General features: G+C 27.8%; 1 protein-coding gene across 1 annotated transcript; it reads right to left on the reverse strand.

Moving 5' to 3' along the window:
* Window positions 1-843: 843 nt before the first annotated feature.
* LOC119603309 lies at window positions 844-19036 on the reverse strand. Its single transcript, XM_037955311.1, has 5 exons — window positions 18942-19036; window positions 2669-3092; window positions 2454-2600; window positions 1508-1644; window positions 844-1436 (listed from the first exon to the last, which is right to left on the reverse strand). The coding sequence occupies exons 2-5, from the start codon at window positions 3088-3090 to the stop codon at window positions 931-933; spliced, it is 1212 nt and encodes a 403-aa protein (XP_037811239.1). The 5' UTR covers window positions 3091-3092; window positions 18942-19036; the 3' UTR covers window positions 844-930.
* Between the last annotated feature and the right edge of the window lie 5779 nt (window positions 19037-24815).

The raw sequence follows: 24815 nt of genomic DNA on the forward strand, positions 1-24815 counted from the left end.
GTTTTGTGTGTTATAAAAATAAATTTTTAATGTTTCTTGATCATCAAAATTGTTTACCAAAAACCCACATGCATACATATATATGTATTTGTACTTGTTTCTAAAGTTGAAGTATTTATTTTTTATTTTCATGAAAAACTTTTTAAATTTATTTTAGTTTTTTTTTATGTTTTTATAACACCTGTCCTTCTTGCTTCATAAAGAATGAACAAAATCTTTGTAAAGAATATTAGATATATGTATATCTTTCTGGGTTTTTTCGTATTGTTTCTGGACTTCGGATGAGCAATGTCTTACTCCAACACTCATAATTTGATAGTCTAATGGGTATAAAAATATTGTTTGTAGTTTCAGACATATTGAAAATATTTTTTTTTTTTTTTGGTGGGCTGGCCTAGTCTTAATATTATTACACATGTCAGAAAACTTAGAAAAATTAATTTATTTAATTTAAAGCAGTCTATCATAGAATTACTTGGAGTAATTTGTTGGTATAATCGAGTACATACACTAATGAAAATCATAATTTCAAATAAAAATACAAAAGCTATTATAATAGTAATGAGCCGTTTTCGAAAGTATGTCAAGTCGAAATTTTAAATCCGAGAGATATGTGGGGCATTCAGAAATCGATTTTAATAAACATACGGACAGTCAGACGTACATCCAAGATTTAAAAATATCCATATCCTATTTCCATCAAAGACATTTTTATAATTTTCTTAAAATTTATTTAAAGTTTTATAAAAATATATAAATAAATATTTTTTTTGTGAACATGAAATAAATATAGTACAAAAAAATCAATAATGCATTAACAAAAAATTATAACAATTAAATTAAATATACAAATAATAAATCTGAAAGAATGGCCATTTTACAAGAGTAAAATTTCCGCTAAAAGAAATTTTCTCTCTTCTATATATCATTCTAACTCTTCTGAGTACTTTCAATATCTTTGCCAGTATTTCTGCCATAATAACCAGAATAAGCAGCATCATGGGCAGATGTTTCACCAAAACTAACCGAATTGCCAGTAGTAGCATAATTCTTGCTATAGTAATCACCATAGGGTTTAGAGAAATGTGGATCAGGTCTATAGTATTGAGCATTGCCAGCACCACCATCATAATGTTCATGATGATGATAGTACGTAGCTGAACCGACACCTTGTGGTGAGTATTCAGGGAATGTTGTTTTACTGCCAAACAAACCGGAGAATAAACCACCGCCAGCATTATAACCACCAGGTCCACCTTGGGGACGACACAATTTGAAGTAGGCAAAGAGACCGGGTAAGATGATGGCAGCCAAACCGAGAATCTTCTTGAGACCAGCAATACCCAAGATGAAGGGCAAGAATAACAACAATTTCAATTTGAAAATTTTCAACACCAACAACAAAGGAATGATCATTTTCTTCAACTTTTTACGTTCTGAAATGAATATTTAGAAGGGAATTTAGTCAGAATGTATTTTTAGAATATATAACATTTTAACTTCTTACTTATGATGGGAGCATGTTTATCCTCAATGATGTCCAATTCACTGTCGATATCATTTCCAATAAAGCGTGCATCATAGCGTCCCGCTTCAGTGAATTCTTCTGGTACATCAATTTCCAAAGCTGTGGATTTAATGAATCTGCAAAAAATTAAAAAAATATATATTAATACAAACTAATTAACTAAGTACTAAGAAGCAAAAATATTCTCTTCAAATTCGATTAGTCACTAGTTTAAAGCATTTTTGTTGTGCTCTCACTATCTACAGAAAGTGATCTTGTTTGAATGTTGACATAATCACTTTTTGAAGAATTCTAGCAATTAGAATGGAAATTCTCTATGCAAAATATGTAAATATTCATTTCAGAATTTTTTGTTTTCTTTTCAGAAGTTCTGACACAGGAAATCTGTTTCATAAATTTCTGAAGTGCTCTATTTTTATACGCATTCGTGTTCTGATCAGTTTGGATCTTTCTCTCTTTACTTTATGATCTTGAAACATAGTTTTCAGTGCTAATTTCATCAACAGTTCAGAAAATTGTTTTCGTATAAATCATCAATGTTTTTCCAAAGTAAAAACCGCTTTAACGAAGATCTTTAGTGTGCAAACGATCGTTTTACTGAATCAAAGAAGTCGGAAAAGAAAACTTAATATGTAGTTTTGAAACTATTTCAGTTGTTTGGATGACATTCGATATCGAACTAGCACTTAGGAGAGAAATTCGGAAATTAACAATTTAACTATAATGAAGTGACTATTAAGATCAAAGATTTAAAACTTTCAGTTGCTTTTGTAATTAGATAACTCCCGAATTAAAAAAAGAAATCAGGACTCTGAACTGTTTAAATCTGAAATTTTCGGCAAATATGAAAACTCTAAAGAATGTTGTTCGGTCTATCGTTGGGTTTAAAAATATCGCGAATCATTCTGGAACTTTCTTCACTTACCTTTCAGCTCTTCTTAAAGCATATTTCACCAATTGATCCCAGTCACTATCCTCATTACGTGGTTCTTCTGAATATTCAAAAGGTTCTTGCAACAAAGAACGCTGTTGTGTCTCAGGCATGCGAACAACACGAGCAAAATCAGATAATCTATTGAACAAATTTAATAAATTTATTAATACAAATTGCGTATTTCTAAAAAGTCCTTTAAAACTTACGCATATTGTTCACGATAGAAGATTTCATCGAAACTATTCAAAGCTTGTGTCTTGAAACATTCAGATAAATCTCCGCTTAAACAATTTGAATTGGAACGAGCCAAATAGGGATCACTTTCACCACCACCTAAACCAAATATGCTGAGTATTGAAGAACGGCCACGTTCCTCACCAGCTCCTGGCTGTTGTTGTTGCTGCTGCTGGGGTTGCTGAACATATTGTTGTTGTTGTTGATTTGAAAATATTTGCTGTACATGTTGTTGCTGTTGCGGTAATATCTGTTGCTGTTGAGGTATTGAATTTGACTGTTGATCCGGTAGACGTAAACCTTCAGCTGAGGTTGTTGTTATTAAATTGCCGGCACTATAGATCAATGTCGTTGCAAGTAGTATAAATCCCAGTGAATTAATTCTCAATTCCATCTCTAAAAGAAAGTGAAAAGAAAGAAAGAAGAAAAGTCATTAATAATTTGTAAATAACATGTAAATAAATTTATTATTAATAATTCACACATTTTGTTGTTGGATTTTTGTACGCCTAACTAAGTTAAGTAGTAATTTTTAATTTATGACTTTTAATCTCTAAAATCTTTCTCTATTTTTGGTGTCTGTCTTTCTAAGTGTTTAAAAGCGGTTTTATTTAAATGTTTAAAAGTTGTTTTTTTTCATTTTAACGATTTAAATTTTTGAAATTTTTAAAAACTTTCCCGACAAACTTTTTCTTTTCTTTGAAAACATGCAGGCAGGCAGGCATACATACGTTTTTGATTTTTATTTTTTTACAATTTTGATAATGTATGCATAAATTTAATTGATTTCTAATAAAAGTTTAATAACATTCAGTGACTTTGGCTTCAAGGTAGATGAAGAAAAGAAAATAAAAAACGAAAACCGGTGTTTTGGTTTATTAGCTGGAAGTTTGGCTGGCTGACAGGGTGTGTAGTTGTAGACGATTGCTATATGTTCGTCGGTTGTTTGGTTTGGTCTGGCTGGTTCACTGACTGGCTGGATGTATGTTTAAAATTAAAACAAATCTTTATTGCTTTGGATACGTCTGGTTTTCACTTTGATCAAAATAAAATAAATTAAAAAATAAAAGTTTTTACTTTTTGCCTAAAAATTATAGAAATTCGAGATAAAATGAACGAAGCAACAGATGTAAACATTTTCAAGTTATAAACGATACGAATATTTAAAAAAATATTGTGAATGTTGTTGGTGTCTGCTATTAAGCAACACTTGAAGTAGGGTTTTGAAACGGTGTGTTTAGTTAGTTGTATTGTAACGACAATTCAATGTCATTTTGTCTTTGAAATGTATAACATATCAAAAACTGTCATAGGCTGGTGATTATTAACTTCATCGCGAATATTCCTAGAATTCTGAAGATTCTAATTAGAAATTTACTTTACAGGTTTCCGATTATTAAACTTTATCACGAATATTCCGAGAATTCAAAAAAAATTAACATACTTTAGCATATAAAACAAAGTACCTTCCCATTTAGTCGACTAAAACACCAATAAAGATTCTACCCAGAATTTCAAAGTTCTTTGGTGATTATTAACTTTATCGCGAATATTCCTAGAATTCTGAAGATTTTAATTAGAATTTCAATTTAATTTAGAGGTTTCCGATTATTAAACTTTATCGCGAATATTCCGAGAATTCAAATAAATGTAACATACTTTAACATATATAAAAAAAAACAAAGTACCTTCCCATTTAGTCGACTAAAACTTTGAACATTTTCTCTCATATTTTCTTGAAATTTTTGTTTTGAACAAACAAAATAAATTGTACACTAAGAAAATTATAAAAAAAAAATCGTTGACAACAAGCTTTTACAATGAAAAAAACTTACATACATACAATTCAATGAGTATAGAGATTTTTTTATTATTATTTTGTAGTTGTATTTAATGACACACCTGACACACTTTCTTTCACTCTCTGCCATATAAACAAGATCGATCATAAATAAGCCAAACAACTCCAACTATATTTTTTCTTTATTTTATTTCTTATATTTGTTTAAACGAACACGAATAAAAATAACAAAAAAACCGAAGTCAAATCAATTGGACTTTTTAAATAGTGATCGTTAAGCTTACAATGTCACTGGCCGTACAGCTTCCCAAGCAATTGATCATATGATATTTCAAAACATTTGTTTTAACAGTAAATTTCTATTTCAAAATAATTGTTATTATTATTATTTTTTCCAAACAATTTTGTAATTTTCCAAAACAAAACACTTACATACATGCACTCGCAAAACGTTTAATATTGAAAACACTTTTAATACTTTAAATGATCGTTAATAATTAATTGAATGTTTTGAAATGTTTTCTTGGCATAAATTCGAAATTATTTCCATTCAATACAAATGATATTGAAACAGTGTTTAGTGTATGAGATGTGAGAGAATTTCACTTTAGCAATGTTGGTAGCAGACTAAAATGTAAAAGATTATTTCACCATCTACCAGATTTTCTGCAATTTGTTGCTGTGTTTACTGAGATGTGTTGCAATAAGAGTAAAGGGAGTGAATGATGGAGACATTTCTATATCAGCAACAGTATTTTGCTTTTACTGTTTCTTATAACTAGTGTTGGTGCTTCTTCTGCTTCATTTGTAAAACAAAATTGCTTAAATGGTTATTACTTGAGTATTTTAAGCTGTTTATAAATAGTTCATGAAATTTTCTATTTACTTAAGTTTAGTGCTTTGCTTTGGTCTGTTTGGATTATGTGCATGTAACCAGAACCATGTTGAGTCCAGTTATAGAAGATTTAATACTGTTGTACATCTTCTTAGAGATTATGCACTAAATTTATAAGAAATCTACTCATTATACAAACATAATGTTATGTTTTGAGTTTTAACACGAAACTGTATTTTCAGTTAAACTGTTATGAAATTTTATTTTTCTGATATCTTTTTAACATTTTACCAACAGTAAAATATGTTTAAAGAGGACTAAAGAGATCAGTAAAAACCTAAGTTGGTTATAGGTTGTTTCTCAAAGTCTTGCCCAAATACTATATTGTACAGCATTGGTGTCATCTCATTATATCCTTAGATATTTAAACATACCAAAAAGTGTCATAGTGTTCATTTTTAAAAGTGTCATAATACCTATGGACACTTTGACTCTGTTATTCTGGAAATATTTTGAAATACTTCATTACGATTTCAGAAAGTGGCCAAAGACTTATTCGTAAATTATCAGCGAAATTAAGCTTTTTATAAAAATAAGAGAAATATTTATAATCTATGGACTTTATGTCACTCTGCATAGAAAAATTGTGTCACTTTTTTTATGTGTCACTTATTACACACTAAAAAGTGTCATAATGTCATTGTGACTTTTTGTTGGCGTGTCAGAATTTGCAGTGTCATAATGTCCACGGACGTTATGACACTCTAAAAAGTGTCATGTCACAGTGTGAAAGGGACTCTCTTGTTCCGAAATGAATTGTCCTAAATTTGGTGTATGTTGCGTTTTGGATTTTTTTAAAATAGTGTTTTGGATAGACGTCCTTCGGCCGGGCGCAGGAGTTTTTGACTCTGGGGTATTTCAAATAACGGCTTCGGTAAATTACGCCACCAATTTAACGAAACCGGTGACATAATGTCCATGGACATTATTACACACCAAAAAGTGTCTTAGTGTCCATGGACGTTATGACACTTTAAAAACAGAAATGTATTGGAAAATTTGTTTAGAATTTAGGAAAGGGACACTCTTATCAAGGGCCGAGAGGTTTTATACTCTATGCGACATAATGTCCATGGACATTATGTCACTTTTTTAAAATATCATAATGTCCATGACACGCCACCGTTAAATTAAGCCTTTTATGATAAATGGACTCTTTGAAATTCATGGGCTTTATGTCATTTTGCTCATGGACATTGTGGCACTTTTGAAAATGTCATAACGTCCATGGACACTATGACTCAATTTAGTGTGTAACAACGTCCATGGACATTATGACACGCCACCTGACTTTTTGATGTGTAATAAACTTCTATGGATATAATAAAACTTTTTGGGGAGTTGACACGCCACAGCAACATATCAATGAGTTCTTGATATCCAGCCTTCAGACGCATGAATTTCAGAATGGACTGAATTTTCTACAACTTTTTCCGATTTTTAATTACAATAGATTATTCTTAAGTCGATTTATGGAATTCTATAATAAATACGATTTTTTCTCAACATTTTGTATATAAATTAAACTTTTATAATTATGTATAGCAAAAAAACTCTATCAAACTTAAACAAAAAGAAATTACGTTCTTTTTTTTCTCATAAAATTCCTTCAAACATAAATTTCTGTAAATTTTATATTGTTTAACACTTTAAGTAAATTTTTTTAATTAAATATTTATATTAAATAAATCTTATCTTGTATTTATTCAATTATGCAATATTTTGCCTTAATCGTTCCTGCCATATTTAATAAACATTTCATAAAATCTTTTCGAAAACTTTTGAAATATTCTTACATTGAAAAATGAAGAAATTATGTAAATGAATTTTTAAAAAGGATAACAAATTTTATTTAGCATGTGTACACAAAAAAATTACTATACAACCTTTATATACAACCTTTATAACAAAGGCAAAAATCTATAAATTATTTATTAAATTTAAAATTCATAAATAAATGGACATAAAATTCCTATTTATAAAAAAAATTGTCAATGAACAAATTTAATAATTTAAATATAGACAAACAAGCCAAAACTTCAAACATACATGGGAGCAAATTATGACACTAAAATTTTAAAGAACTTTAAGAGGAGATTTCTATAGATATTGTATTTTGGCTGGAATCCGCTTTTCATTACAAACGAAACCTCAATAGTTGGAGAAGGCTTTGAACTTTTCCAACAGTTTTGAACCAAAACTATATAAATAGCATTTCTTTTAGCATCATTACAACATTTTATTTATTCCATGCCTACACTTCAGTCATTTATTCCTTTTACTCATTTCTTAGAGCCCTTATTATTCAATCGATAAGTTTAGTATTTTGTTTTTTTTTTTTTTTTTTGTAAACAACTTTTCGAAATAGTACTTGAGTTTGATTACGTACGTTTTGTTAACTGAATGGAGTGGATGCTGTCTGTTTAAGCTTCAGGCCAAACAAAAGGCCAACAATAATAACAAAAAATAAAAAAGAAATAAACGAAATGAAACAAACCCACAAATAAAACCGTCAAGACAAGAAAAGACGCATGACTTCAGAGGCAAACTTACTATAAGCCGCATAATAAAATGAAAACAAACTTTTACTTTCATTTTTGCTTGAATTTTTTTTATCGTTGTTTCTTTCTTTATTTTTTGTATTTGTATTACGATTACGTTTTTTCGTTTTTTTTTTTTCATCTTAAAGATTTTTGGTTTGTATCTTGAAAGAGTTTTTAAAGTTGTTTAAACAGTGTCTCAATTTATTTATTTATAAAATGATGATGAAAAAAGGTGCAGTTACCAATGCCAAGCTGCTAACGATCAAGTTAAATATTAAAAAAATAATGATAACACTCAAGAAAAATTGTTGGTAAATTATTTAAAGTGTTAAATGCTTAAAGATGATTTTCGATCATTTTCATTTTATAGAAAATTTTCTATAAATTTTCCTTTTTTTATAGAAAATTTTCAATAAATTTTAATTTTATAGAATATTTTCCATTAACTTTTTTTATAGACAATTTTCTCTTTTATAAAAAATTTTCGATAAAATTCTTTCTATAGACAATTTTCTATTTTATAAAATATTTTCGATAAAATTTTTTCTATACAAAAATGTTTGGATAATTTTAAAAAATTTTCTATAAATTTCTTTTTCATAGAAAATGTTGGTAATTATTTTTTTTATATAAAAAATATTGGATAAATTTTCTTTTTTTATAGAATATTTTGAATAAATTTTAATTTTATAAAAAATTTTCCACTAATTTTCCTTTTTATAAAAAATTTTCGATAAAATTCTTTTTATAGAAAATTTTTCAATAAATTTTCCTTTTATAGAAAATTATTCAATAAAATTTTCGATAAAACTTGTTTTTTATAGAAAATTTTCGATCAAAATTATTTTTGATAGAAAATTTTCTATAAAATTTCATTTTAATATAAAATTTCCGATAAAATTTCTTTTTGATAGAAAATTTCCGATAAAATTTCCTTTTCATAGAAAATGTTGGTAATTTTTTTTTATATAAAAAAATATTTTATAGAAAATTTCGATAAATTTTCTATTTTTATTGAATAATTTGAATAAATTTTAGTTTAATAAAAATGTTTCCATAGTTTTCCTTTTTATAAAAAATATTTGATAAAATTCTTTTTATATAGTGTTTTTCGATAAATTTTCCTTCTATAGAAAATTTCCGTTATAAATTATTTTTTAGAAAATTTCCGATAAAATTTTCTTTTATAGAAAATTTTCGATAAATTTATTTTTTATAGAAAATGTTTATAAATTTTCTTTATATAAAAAAATGTCCAATAAATTTTCTTTTTTTATAGAAAATTTACAATAAATTTTAATTTTATTGAAAAATTTCTATTAATTTTCCTTTTTATAGACAATTTTCGATAAAATTTCTTTTTAATAGAAAATTTTCCACAAAATTTCTTTTTAATAGAAAATTTTCCATAAAATTTCTTTTTAATAGAAAATTTTTCATAAAATTTCTTTTTAATAGAAAATTTTCCTTAAAATTTCTTTTTAATAAAAATTTTTCCATAATTTTTTTTTTTTTATAAAAATTTCTTTTTAATAGAAAATTTTCCATAAAATTTTCTTTTGATAGAAAATTTTCCATAAAAATTTTTTTAATAGAAAATTTTCATTAAAAATTTTTTTAATAAAAAATTTCCTATAAAATGTCTTTTCTATAGAAAATTTTACATTAATTTCTTTTTTATGGAATATTTTCGATAAATTTTTCAATTTTATAGGAAATTTCTATAAATCTTCTTTTTATACAAAATTTTCTATAATTTTTTTTATAAAAAATTTTCGATAAATCTTTTTTTCATAGAAAATTTTCGATAAAATTCCTTTTTATAGAATTTCATTTTATGCAGAAAGTTTTCTATAAATACAATTTTTAAATAGAAAATTTCTTTTTTGGCGAAAATTTCGATAAATTTTAAATTTAATTAAGAATTATAGAAAAAATTATCTTAATAGAAAATGTTTGATAAAATCTCATTTTATAGAAAAATTTCTTTTTATGTTCGATAAATTTTCAATTTAGAAAAATTACTTTGAGGAAAATTTTGATAAATTTTTTTAATTTCGCATAAACCTCTTTGTTTATTAACTAAATTCCCAACTGATTTCTGTTACACCAAATATAAATATCTATGTCATTTAATCGAAAACATGTGTTCTTCGAAACTTTATCAAAAATTGATTACCGAAATGTATTTCTAATTAATAAAGTTTTCAATTTAATGCTTATTTAACCATGCTTTTAGGAAACTTTACTAATAACATTTAAACGCTTTCTATTACTATTTCCAATTATCTTTATAAACAAAGTATAAAAGTTATTGAGGCACTACCACCAAATTACCAATTTGCACAAATTACTAAAATACTGTCATAAAATCTGTGACAAGTTTAAGAAGTTTACTTTACTATAACCTTAACTTTTAGAACACAAGGTGAAATCTGTTTTAGTTTTAAAAGAAATAAATGAAAATGGTGTTTAATTAGTTGGAATACGAATTGTTTTCTATATAAATATGTAAGTATGTTTTGTCCAGACATTTACTGTCTAACTGTCAGATGATATTTTATAAGCAGCCATAAATAATAAATATTTATAAAAAACTTTTAATACTTTTGTAACCCATTCAAATTTGTTGAAATAAAAAATAATAAAAAACGTTTTTCCAATGGAAACATGGAGAAATTGATGTTAAAAAACCGATTGTGGCAATGTTATCGAGGGTTGTCAATTATTTCTATTTTTAAAGAGTTTTTTTTTTTTAATTTTATATAATTCTTTACTTAGTAATGTTATAAGATATTTGTTTTTCTATTTTGTATTTAAATTTCGATAATGTGTTTTTGACTTTCTTTTATTTTAGTATTCTTTTTGTTTTTCATTATTATTAATTTTGTTTTAAGTCGGAAGTCATTAAATTTTATATCCTAAAACTGATATAAATTTCCATTAAATTTTATAATCCTAGTAATACAACTGTATGGGGGTCATGTATGTTTTGTTGTCAATATTAACAAATTTTGCTAACATGGAGTTTTTTTTAATGGACCATTATTATGGGATGTTGTTATAGGAACAGTGTTGCGAATAAGGATATTAAGGAAATATTAAAAAGCAATGTGCAAAATCAGCACCCTATTGAAGTGATGGAAGTCTTAATCAAGAGGTTATATTTGTATGCATACGTTGCTTTCGTTCGTTTACAATACTCATTACTAGGTAATGCATGTTTAATTTTCAGTGAGCTTAAAATTTAACTTCATTAGTAATTCTTTACACTGTGGCTATTTGTAAAATTCTGTTTACTCAGTCCGTTATCTAAAATATAATACCCTTATTGTTTCAAAATTTTACCAACAAATTATGTGCGTATGTATGTAATCGTTTTCACCATTAAACTCTTATTAAACAACAAGAAAAGAAAAACTCTTCAATAAATAGAACTTGTGCCAGTCATGACAACAAAATATCTGTTATATTGGTTGTTAAATGCGCATTATTTTATTTCAAATCATTTAAAGGTTTCCCTTAACAATATGTTCTATGTTGTACGAGGACATTAATAGCAAATGACGGATATACTTAAAATTTAAAGCAAATTAACAAGAAATCGAAAATATGTACATATATCCGTTAAATGATCATTTAAAATAAATGCAAAACAATGTAAAAAAAAACGAATTTGATACATTTGAAAATAATAACATCGTTTAAAAGAAATAAAGTTTTATTTATCAAATAATATTTCCTTAAATTTAAATGTTGATGGGAATTGTTTTATTTTTGTTTTGCTATTTTTTTGGAACATGTAATAAACTCTAAACGTTTATAGGAAGATAATATATGCCTGTACCAGGCATCTTTAAATGGTTGCAAACTTTCAAATAAAATAGTACTTTTTAGTCTTTGAACTAGTCTATGGGCTTGTCAATGTCGTCCTGAGTTTTCTCACGTTTAAAGGCTAGCTCTAATGCTATACAAAGCTACATCCGACAAGTAGAGTGGTCCTATCAAAAAGAAGACCCTTCGACTCTTCTTTACTGTTGGCGCACAGTGAACTGCCACGATAACACAGGCCAGCAAATTTTTAACCTAGAGTCCAAAGAATACTTTACTAAAGGACTGGGCAAAAAATTTATTCATCACAACAGGTTTTCCAGATATTGTTTCATAAAATTTACAAAACTCCCGAGGCTATAGCTGCCCGAAGACACCTTTATTTGTAATGTTTTTTATGTCATCTGAAAGTCCAGACTAGGATTAAGCGCTGCTCAAGTCATTAGGAAAGTATACTTTGGTCTCTGGATTTCGACTTTTTCAAATATTGTTGGCCTGTATAATCTATGGACTGGAGTATGGACTACTCTATTGGCCACTTCATGGACCAAATGATTGAACAGCGTATGGCAAAATATTACGATGTAAAAAAGTACTTGTTATATTATCGGGAAACTACAGTATTTTTCATTGACAAAAAGTACTACAAAAAGTAAAAAAATTGCCCTCCCTGTACTACAGGGTGTACATCAATTTACAATAGATTAAGCTTTAAATCTTCTCTTTCAAAATGCTTGTCTACTTCAAGGCATATTTTTATAATTTCTCTAAAATTTTAACTCAGATTTCTTGGATTATTTTAAAATCTACTTTCCTGTTTTGTTTCTATATTTAATACTACTTAAACTGTTAAATAAAATATTCCGTTATTAAAATCTATTTTTACCTTTTAATCTTGCAAGTCTTTACAGCATGTAAACAATATACAAATGTATTATTTAAGTTCTTTGTATACATATTTACATAGTTCATTGTTTATTTATCAGTATAACTCCTAACATTATGTTATACTTTCACTAAGTAATGGAAACAACAAAAACTATTGTTTACGCAACTATTTTCACCACAACAATTCACCACAATCTCTCTCTTCTTTCTCACATATACACAGTTGTGCAACAGTCATGATAAAACGGTTAAACTTATAATGCAAACAATAACTAAAGCTGCCTAACAATATGCTACACTTTCTGTTACTTATATTCACAATATAATTTAGCTGGTACTTTATCGTAAATGTTCATATTGATTTGTATGTTTGTAGGTGTAACAAGTAAGAGTGTTATATTCGGCTGTGCCGAATCTCATATACCCACCATCAAACCGTATGCCGTAAAAGGAATGCTCCCCTATAAACACCAGCGTGATATTTGGAATATGGCTTAAGTCATTTATGGCCCGAGCTCTTTTGAACTAACAAAATATTAATTTAAAAAAAAAATATATTTTATTTCAATTCTAAACCGTGAGCGTCAATTATGAACCGATACTCATAAAATTTTGTACATTCAGGGCTATACTCGTATTTCAAATAAGGAACACTCGTAGTTTATTAACCAAAAGTCTTTCCTGAAGGGAACCTTTTGTGTATTACCGACACATTCCGCATGAAATTCGGAGCGAATTTCATAACTCATATTTTTAAGCCAGTAATGATCGTTTAAGTAATTTTCTGAAAGGGACCTTATATGGGCGGTAGGGTAAATTATATACCGATCCTCCCTAAATTTGGTGGAGAGATTAAACTTATGTGCGTTAATTTTCGTCACATTCATATTTTTAAGCCAGTAATGAGCATTGTAGATATTTGCAGAGGGGGACCTTATATGGGGGAAGGGTCATTTATGGGCCGATCCAAAAAAATTGGTACAGAGGTTTTGGCTCGTAAGAAACTTACGTGTGTAGCATTTCATCGCTCTACTCGTATTTTTAAGACAGTAGTAAGCGTTTAAGCTATTTCCTGAAGTGGACCCAATAGGGGGAGTAGGGCCAATTATGGACCTATTCACATAAAAGTTATTAAAAAGATTTTGGCTCGCGAGGAACTTAACTGTGTAAAATGTTATTGCTATATTCGTATTTTTTAGCCAGTAATGAGTGTTAAAGTAATTTTCTAAAGGGGACCTTATATGGGGGGTTGGGGGATTTATGGACCGATCCCCAAAAAATTTGGTAGAAAGATTTTGGCTTACATGAAACTTATTTATGTCGAATTTTTTCGCTATACTTGCAGTTTGGGGCCGGTAATGAGTGTTAAAGTCATTTTGAGGAGGGGACCTTATATGGGGGGTAGGGACATTTATGGGCCGATCCTAAAAAAAATTGGTAGAGAGATTTTAGTTCGTAAGAAACATACTTATACCGAATTTCATCGCTATACTTGCATTTTTGGACCAGTAATGAGTGTTAAAGTAATTTTCAGAAGGGGACCTTATATGGGGGGTAGGGTCATTTATGGGCCGATCCTCAAAAAATTTGGTAGAAAGATTTTGGCTCATATGAAACTTATTTATGTCGAATTTCATCGCTATACTTGTACTTCTAAAGCAGTTATGCCCGTTAAAGCTGTTTTTTGCAGGTCCACTTGTATGGGGGCTATCCGAAAAAGTGGACCGATATTGCCCATTTTCAATACCAAACAAACCTTAATAATAGAGAATATTTATGCAAAATTTCAACTGTCTAGCTCCTCTCGTGTGGTCCCTATCGTGATTTCAACAGACAGACGGACAGACGGACGGACGGACGGACGGACAGACGGACGGACATGGCTATATCGTCTTAGAATTTAATAAGGACCCGGAATATATATACTTTTATGGGTCTATGACCAATATTTCGATGTGTTACAAACGGAATGACAAAATCAATATACCCCCCATCTTTTTTGATGGTGGGTATAAAAAGGTACGTTCACACCTATCAAATATTTGACGAAAGAACGTTACAACTACATATTTTTTGTAAATGTTGTTTTTTTTTTTGATGTTAATAGAAAATGAAGTAAATTGACAACTTTAAAGACATATTATGTTTGTATAAATATATATTTTAGGAAAATGTTATAGGTCAAATATTTAATAGGTGTGAACGTAGTTGGTACCATTTAGTGGTTTTTCAAATGAAAATTATGTGCTAGAAACGAAATGTTGACACCGATACCAATAGTATACAATTTAGATTCATTTTAAAATTAGTTTAAACTTAAATAGCTTCAAGTGTTTTAGTTAAAAGTGACCTCAACTCATCTACATATGTATATCATATGTTTTCATGTTATTGGTTTTATGGTAAATTAGATAATATTTAACACAGTTGGATATTAATGTCACTTGTCATATTAAAATTTCTCTTCCCTTATTATATCAGTGGCTTGCAGCTATCATCGTACAGTGGGATTGAATGTTTAATGTTTAAATACAAACACAAATATATTGAAAGTTATAATTAACAGATTAAACACATTTTTACATTAATCTTCATTTAGAAAAGTAATATACATCACCTTCTCCGTATTTCCACTTAATTTTTAATGTATGTATAGTTCAGCTGAAAAGTCGGATGACACACACTCTACTTAGGAAACTTTTGACCCGGTCCCGGCTTTAAAACTTAAACTCAGAAATGAACTAAAAATAATAGATTATTTCTTTTTGTTTTTATATTCTTTATTTAGAAAATTAATTTAGGCCATCTTCTTGATATTTGGCCTTGTTTTCTATATTCATTTTGTTTGTGTTCCCTGAATTCATAAATTATATTGTTTAACATTCTTCCTGTTAATTTTAACACAACAAGCCACTGTGCCAACAATTTACCACTAAAATTATAGCATCAGTGCACAATGAGGCACAATCGATTTTTTTTTGAAGTTAGTGTGGGATAGGTTTTTCGGGTTTTCATACGATTTTTTATTTATTTATCTTCTGTATAAATTAAAGGGTAATGTTTGTTCGTAATCGATAATCAGATAATTCTATGGATAATTCTATGGGTCGTGAGGAGCATTTCTCTGAAATTTGTTAACTGCAAAAGAAGGGCATAATTGTTTTAAGGTTTTAGGCAATTTCCTTAAAATGCAGAATTGTATCTAAATTTTACATTAAGACATTTATGGCAAATGTACTACGGATCATACTTTTCATAAGAAAATTTTAACAGGAAAAGATAAAGAGAAAAATAAATTTATGAAAAATAATTTAATTTAGATATAAAATGGGGAATTATTTATTCGTTCGAAAAGTTAACGATAGAACATGTAAAAACTTTTACCCATCAATCCGGATCGAATCCTATTATTGTCTTATATAATTTTATATAAGTATAGTTAATGCAAATCTTTATCAAAAATATCAGAGTGTGATATTGTAATATTTTCTTATTTTCCAAGAATCTACAAGTGCTATCTGCAATGTCAGTGGAATCAGGGTAGTATCATATATATTTTTTGTTTGTGTTGAGTTCATTACAACAATATTTGTTCCTATTTTTTTTTTCTCAGTGATATTTGTTTTCTCCGTACATTGAAGAATACCACATATGTACATTCTTCCTGTCAATATAATTTTAAAACTAATGACAATATTCACTGGAAAAGAAAACAACAGCGGGGTAATATTCAAAGTAAAGGAAACAAATATTATGCAATTTATTTTCTTTTTTAATAAAAACCAAACATATACTAAATTACATACTGACATGCTGTGCATTAAATTATTGATAAATTAAAGCCAGTTTTTAAACGTGTATTGAAGTATTAAGTAACTAGAAACAAAGTTAAAACGTTTAAATGAAGAACTAGTCACGTAACTAGTTACTTGAGGCTAGGGCGACGTTAACATATTTAAGTCGTTATATAGAAGCTAGGGCGAACGGACATGTAAACATTTACAAATCGAGGACTATTTGTGTCTTATATACCAAACCAAACATGTCATCACTTAAGGTACGTTCACACCTATTAAATATTTGACGAAAATGACGCGAACCCTGAAAATTAGACATTATGATTTCCTTTAAATATATATTTATATATATGCACAAAATTATTTGATTCGACATTTTTTTGCAATTAAAAATTTAATGAAAGATCAAAAATAGTGGTTACGTCTTTTTCGTCAAATATTTGCAAGGTATGAACGTACCTTTAAAGTTGTAGTGTACACATACAAATATTTCTTTCTTGTTTACACATTTCATTTTACACCTTTTTCTACGTATCATTTATATGTTGCAACATACAACTTTGACATTGACCCTTTTCTTTATAATTATTCACCAAAATATACATATATTATTAAAATGTTATTTTATTTATGCGTTGTTGATTTATACACTATTTTTCATTGGAATTTTTATTTAAATTAAAAACCCTATAATTTAAATTAATATTTTAAACTTGCTAATTAAATGTGTCAATAAAGTTGCAAAAATATAATATAATTTAAATTAATTTTTTTAAACTTGTAAATTAAATGTGTCAAAAAATTTGCAAAAATATATGGTTTAATTTTGGAAGTTTATTATATTATTATAATTAGAAACAATTAATAAGGTTCTATAGAAAAACAAACAAGAGTGGAATACCCGTCAGTTCGTTATACATAAATTAAAAATTAAGGAGAAATTCGGAAGATAGCCCCATACATACATAGAAGTATCCTATCGGCTTCTATATCTTTTGTTATCAATATGCGTATTAATATGATCATAATAGTGATTTTCTGAAAGGCCTTTTTATGCGAAAAATGTGGGTATCCTTATATTTCCATCAACAACTATATCTTTTGTTATCAATATATACATATATATCATCAGAGTGATTTTCTGAAGGGGCCTTTTAAGGGATTGTTGGTCAATTTTCGACCAAACTCTACAGAATATGGTGAGTGTTTTATATTATTGTATAAATCGTTTTTTTGTTATATAAGGATCAATATGTGAAAAGTTGCACTCATTTTAATAAAACCCTATATGACCAAAATGTCCAACTTTGGACCCCTCTAAGTCCGGCAGTTCTTGACCGATAGAGCTGTCTTGGTGCAAATTTCATCAAAATCGATTTTTTGAATTGGGTCACTTGACATGAAATTCCCTCTGAATACATGAGTATAAAATGGGCAGCCTAGCTATAGTGGGCGTGGCACCTCCCATATAGAGAAAATCTTTAATTAGTATATCTGAGAAAATATAACAGCTAGAGTCCTCATTTTTTCGAGACACTTTAGTATCAACATGAATGTTTAGAATATTTAGAAATAGGTGGCGTGGCACCTCCCATATAAATCAAATACTAAAATTCGTTTATCTGGGAAACTATTGTAAATAGAATCCTAAAATTTTGCACAAAGAACTTTAGCATCCATGAGAATATTTAGGAGAAAAATGGGCGGACTTTCATAACGAGGTCTTGACACCTCCCATACGGATTGAATAAAAAAAATCGTATATCTGAGAAACTATTAGAGCTAATATTTTGCACGAACTACTGTGACATCCATGTGAACATTTGGGTAATAAATTTCATCAAACTCGATTTTTTGAGTTGGGTCACTTGACATAAAATTCCCCATATATATTTCCTCCAGCTCCATCCATTTGGTCACAATCGTGATTTCAACAGACTCACAGAAAGGCGGACGTTCTTGAATAAATCTCCTTAGAATTTTAAAAGAACTCAGAATCCGCATACAGTTTTATAAAAATTTAAAATTTTATAGTTCACATTTTCACAATATTGAACTCGTATTTATGAAAAATGTTATATTTGAAAATTAAACACAATTTTAAATTAAAATTAAAAACTTAAAAAATTGTTTTGTATCATTCATGATAACGCAGTTTGTCGATTGTGCAGTGCAAAGAAATAATAGATTAAACCCAAAATAACATATTTCTATGGAATTTTTTCATTTATATTTTTACTTTTTTAGACTTTCTATTTCATATATAAAATTGTATTAATTTCAATTGATTTTGATTAAATTTGTCATAATATTTCGCAGTTACTTTTAAATAATTATCATATTACAGTCCAATAACACATTTTTTTATTTCACTTTGAATTATTTGCTTTGAATCACTTTTACATATTGAGTTGTTTTTATTTTATTTTTTTTTTTATTAAAAACATTTAATTAGTTTATCCTTTTTTAGCAAAAAAAATCACCACTTACTTAATAATGCTGCTTATAAACGCTTAATTAAAATTTGTATCCTTCTGGCAGAGGGGGCTAAAAAACTAAAACTACTTTATTGAGGTGTAACTATGAACTGTGGCTTCAATTGCCGGTTACAATGGTTTTATACAAAATTAAACAAAAAATAACAAAATCATTGCATGAAGTGGTTAACACAAATGGACAGACAGATAATATTGGTAAAAACCCAAAAAAAAATAGATGAAGAAAACAAAAAATATATAAAGTAAATTGAATTTAGAGGTTTAAAAGTAAAGTAAAAAAAGTTGAGTAAATCTGCAAACAATTTCCTACAAAAATTAAATAAAATGTTAAATGGATACTCTCGTATGTCAAACTGACAAAAGCCATAATAAAACGTGGTATAAGAGATTTTGTTTAAAAATGAAACAACTCAAAAGATATTGTGGTAGGTTGCGAATAAATACAATAAAAAACAATTAAAAAAGTATGGTTGATTAAGGTCGACTTTATGATATGCTATATGTAGATATAATATAAATGAGAGCTTTGATTACTAATCAACAGGGAAACCAAAATATGCAAATGCATGTTTTTTGTGGTGCGTCGTATGGACTCATGGATAAGACACGTTTCAGACCAATTTAAGAATTTTGGCATCGATTTGTTAGAGCATAATTTTGCATATTTTACCCATAAGAGCATAATTTTGCATGATTTGACTTTTGTAGCATATTTAAGGCATATTTTCGAGTTTTTAGAGCATATTTTACTCTTTTAGTGCATATTTTGAAGTTTTTCGCTTTTTTTCACTTTTGTACATTTTTAATTTTCTTTTCAAACTTTATTTAAAAAAATCAAATTTAATTTTTTTTATTTTTTTTTTTAATTTTTTAGCCTATTTTACAATTTTGAAAAAAATTATTTTCTTTGTAGAACTTGAAAACTGCAAAAAATACATTAGTCTCATGAAAACCAATGTTATATTTTTTATTCAATAAAGCATTAAATTTTAAATCGGACATAAAACCGATTACTTTGGATTTCATGACACCAATCCATTTTTATCGTTTAAAAAACTAGTATTGATAACACTGTAAGTATGTCAAAAAGACACAGAAAAACGCCGAGAAACCTAAACTTAATTTTGGGTCGTAGAATCTAGTGGCTTACTCCGTTTTGAAAATTTAGGTCAAAATCGGGTATGAACTGTTTATGAGGTGATTTTTTAATTTTTAAATTTTTGAAAAATGATTTCACGCATAGACATACGAACTAATTATAAAAAGCTAAATATATGTATATTCATAATTAATTCATAATTTTCTATGCGTGAAAGTTTTTTTAATTTAAATAATCAAAAAACACCTCAGAAACAGTGTAAACTTTAAAATCCAATATCTCCCGATTTTGACCTAACTTTTCAAAACGGAGTATGCCAGTATGTATAAGTTACATAGATAAGAAGAAACACGTGTACGGTAAAAATGTCAACCGATCTTGTTTCAAAAGTTGGGTCACTTGACATGAAATCTCCCATATGTACATATATAGGACGGCTAAATGTAAATCAGACAAACATCATTAATACGAAAATAATTCTAAGCCGATTGTTATACTTAGTTACAATCATCGGCATAAATACATATAACATTATGTAGGGTATTACAAAATAAACAAAAATTTTTAGAGTTCCTCACATTAATTTGTTTATTAATGCTCAAATTTACAGAAAATCCATCATAGTTAGTTAATGTTGAAAACCCATCAATTCATGAGAATTTTTCAGTTAACCAAAAAACTATTTACAGACGCGTGGCCAAGAGCTTTAAAATATTTTTCGATCAGAAAAAAACCCAATTCACGTTTATAGTGACGTTTTATTAAACCTTGACTACTTGTTGTGGACTTATATCAAAAGCAAAAGAACGCATAAGCTAAAATTATAAACGAACAAAATATTTTTGTTTACATTATATCAGTAGGTCTTATTAATATACATTTAACACACATATGTAGTGCGTATGTTATTATAGCAAATGATTCATGATTCATCCAAAGAGTGGGAATATACCACAGTTAAAGGCACACACCGATACAATCACTCATACTCTCACATTATTATGACCATCACACTTGAATCAAAGTAATATAATGGAAAAAATACATCAGCGTGGAACCAGCAACAACAAAAATCATTCATCTGAAATTATGCAATTTCACATGAAGTTTATTTGTTTGTCTGTTAAAAACATGATGATGATGAGGTTGATTTTTATGGAGGAAGATATTGTGTCGATGATTGTTATTAACAATCATGAACGCAAAAACAAAAAACTGTAACTCAGCTATTGTTTTGTTTAGGTTAACTGGTTTATTTAAGTACTCTATACAAGATTATGACAAATAAGAGGAAACTAAATTTAAAAAATCTGTGAAATAGGATTTTTTAAACCCTTTAACCTTTGCGCATAATGAGGGAAATTTATATATATAAAAATAAATGTGTGTTTGTATGGACTTCATAGATAGCTAAACGTTTGGACCGATTTTTCTGAAATTTTCACAAATTTTAAGTGGGCGACGTGCCACGCCCACATACAAAATAAGTAATAAAAGTCGCATATCTCAGAAACTGCAAGAGCCGTCAAATTCTGTATGGAAATTTTGGACATCCATATGGATACATGAGGATAAAATGGGCAGCCTAGCTATAATGGGCGTGGCACCTCCCATATAGAGAAAATCTTAAATTAGTATATCTGAGAAAATATAACAGCTAGAGTTCTCATTTTTTCGAAACACTTTAGTATCAACATCAATGTTTAGAATATTTAGAAATAGGTGGAGTGGCACCACCCATATGAATTAAATACTAAAATTCGTTTATCTGGGAAACTATTGTAGATGGAAAAATTTTGCATAAAGAACTTTAGCATCCTTGAGAATATTTTGGGAGAAAAATGGGCGGATTTTCATAACGGGGTCTTGACACCTCCCATATGGATGGAATATACAAATTAGAGCTAATATTTTGCACGAACTACTGTAACATCCATGTGATCATTAGGGTAATAAATTGTAATTAATAAATATATTCAAAAATTCGTTTATCTAGGTAACTATTAGAGCTAGAATCTTTAAATTTTGTACCAAGAATTTTAACATCCATTTAAACATTTGGGAGAAAAATGGGCGGACTTTTATTAATTATTATTATTATTTAGAAACTTAAAAATTCGTAAAGTGGGTTTTATATTTATATTGACTTTAGGGTAGCAAAACACACTGGGTATAGCTAGTTTCCTATAAAATAGCATAATTCATATAAGACCCTTCGACCTACTGATGTAGGTCGAAATAGAGCATCTCATGAAAATTGTGATCAAAACGATCACAATTTTGTATTTAAAATCTGATTTTAATGATTATTCTATAATATGTAAAACTTTAATAAGTCCTAAAAACACAAAAATCGGTCAAAAGTTGTAAAAGTTATTACAAATTCCTCAGATCATTTAGTCTCACAAAACACTTAAATGAGAAATATTTAAAAAAAATTAACACATTTTGGGAAATATTCTATTAAAGCTATTTAGTGTCAAGTGACCAAACTTTTAAAATCGATGTCTGCCGATTTGGATGAATGTACTATTGTATAGTAGACAAGACAAAAATTTTCAGAACTGCCGGACTTAGAGGGGGTCAAAGTTGGACATTTTGGTCATTCAAATGAGTGTAACTTTTCACCTATTGGTCCGAGCAAAAATTGTCCAAAGGAGTTCAGATAGTTATAACTTTCTATAGACTCGGAAATATTAATCTCAATTTACTTTATCAAAATGAAGCAACAATTTGTAATAGTATAATTTTTACTTAATTAATAATTATTGATAAAAATCGCCCTTTTTCTGAAATGTTTCAAATTCACATCGCAGGTATGTCAAAACTATATGAGGTATTTAGCTCATTCTTTTTATATTTAATTCTTATATATATTATCCTTTATAAAATCAAGTATAGAAACTTCTCATTTTTTTTAAATCCATTTAACAAAATTTTTAAAAGTTTGAAAATGGAATTTTGGAGGTGCTGTTAAAATAATACCCCTTTTTTTGACCACAGACTAAACCAAGTAAGCGTTATCCAATTTGTACAAAAATTCGTAGTTGCATATTTAGGGATATTGTAATAGTAATCATTATATATTTTTTTGGAAAAGTTTTCAAAACCAAAAAAAAAAATAAATTTATATACTTTTATGTGTTCTCAGAACACCAAAATTCTCGGGGAAAATTTTAATAACTTAAAAATTGTTTAAACAATTTTAAGTTTTTCTATGCTTTTAGAAAGACAATTTTGTATACATTACGATTTTGCTATAAAATAGAGCAAAAATTAATACTTAATGGCATATTTTTTGAAAAAAACTTGAAAAAGTACATTTTTTTCCCCATATAAACGCATTTACAAACTTTGGCGGCGATGCGCGGGCTCTTAGCCTCAAAATAATTGAATAATATTTTACAGTCTTCCATTTGACGTTAAAACACAACTTATTTTCATTATTAGAAGTTGATCCGAGAGAAAAGCCTATTTTCGACCCACCCTAATGTGTATGTATTATATAAGTACTATAATCTGCATTCGACCACTGCCTTTATTTATTGTTTTTATCCATTTGATAATGACTTTCATTCATTGTTTTATTTACCAAATACGACTAAATTTATGGTTCATTGAGTGAGTGTGTTTAGCAAAAGTCTTATAAATATGATTACAACACCCACCGCAAAGTCATCGTCAACTTTCAATAATGAAAAAACAAATAAAAATAATAATAATTTTATATGTTTGGATGTACTACTCGTCTGTAAATAAATAAAAATTTTGCAAAATCTGCAAATCTACCTGTAGTCGATGACAAAAGTTATTGTCAATATTAATTTGGGTTGAAACAGATAAAATACACAAAAAACATTTCTACAGCAGTAGTACCCTAACCACAGCAGATGTGAGAAGAAAAATATATTGCTGCACTTTTTTAAATTGAAAATAATAGTAATAGAAATAAAACAATTGTTTTTAATTATGATTATATTTTAACGTTTTTCTGTTATATTTACCTAGAGTTAAATTTTTTTGTCTTACTATAAAGATCACCTTTCACCACTTCAAAATATTGCAACAGTCATTTCATACAACAAGTACACTTTAATCTAAATGTATTGTCATAAAAAATACATTAATTTGTATATTCCAATAAATAAGAAATCCATCGATTTTAATTAAACTTAACATCACCCCCCCCTCGTACAAATTGTTGAGAATATCGTTCATCGTCTCATGATTTCATGTGTCATTAATGTCTGACGCCAATTTTGTTTAATGCATATCTGTCATTTAAATAAAAGACATTTATATTAGAAATTCTCAATAAAATTAGTATTTAGCTAAATATACAAGAAAAAATATACTTTTTTTGATTGAACAAATTTTAACAACAACTCAATATACATATACATATTTAATATTTAATCATAAAGTTTGTTAGACATCAATTTAACTAATCGAATTGAAGCCAAATTTTCTAGTATTGATTTTGTAGTGACCTTGACTTTGAGCTGTATAAATGTACTTAATGTATTTGCTAATTTATTTTTTGAGAAAAGCAAAATTGAGTAACTTTATGAATTTTCTTTTTTTAAATAATAAAAATAAGTTTTTGGTTTTTTTATGGAAATTTAATCTTTACCACAATTTGTTTATTGGCTTTTTAAATGGAAAATCCATTATAAACTTAATATTGTGAGTTTAAATTATATAATATGTAGTTATTTAAGCAAAAGTGTATACATTTTCAATGTAGACAACAGACTGTTGCGTGTT

This window comes from Lucilia sericata, unplaced genomic scaffold (genome assembly GCF_015586225.1).
Source record: "Lucilia sericata isolate MDLA Ls3-8-SP2 unplaced genomic scaffold, ASM1558622v1 Contig000292F_arrow, whole genome shotgun sequence".
Classification (NCBI taxonomy): Eukaryota; Metazoa; Arthropoda; class Insecta; order Diptera; family Calliphoridae; genus Lucilia; species Lucilia sericata.

Bases quoted from the DNA above. Each gene is read 5' to 3' on its own strand.
- LOC119603309 (XM_037955311.1), bottom strand. From the start codon at position 3,090: ATGGAATTGAGAATTAATTCACTGGGATTTATACTACTTGCAACGACA. The intron at 2,601-2,668 runs GTAAGTTTTAAA...TTTGTTCAATAG, and splicing joins TTCTATCGTGAACAATATGC to ATTATCTGATTTTGCTCGTG. The intron at 1,437-1,507 runs GTAAGAAGTTAA...TATTCATTTCAG, and splicing joins TAAACATGCTCCCATCATAA to AACGTAAAAAGTTGAAGAAA.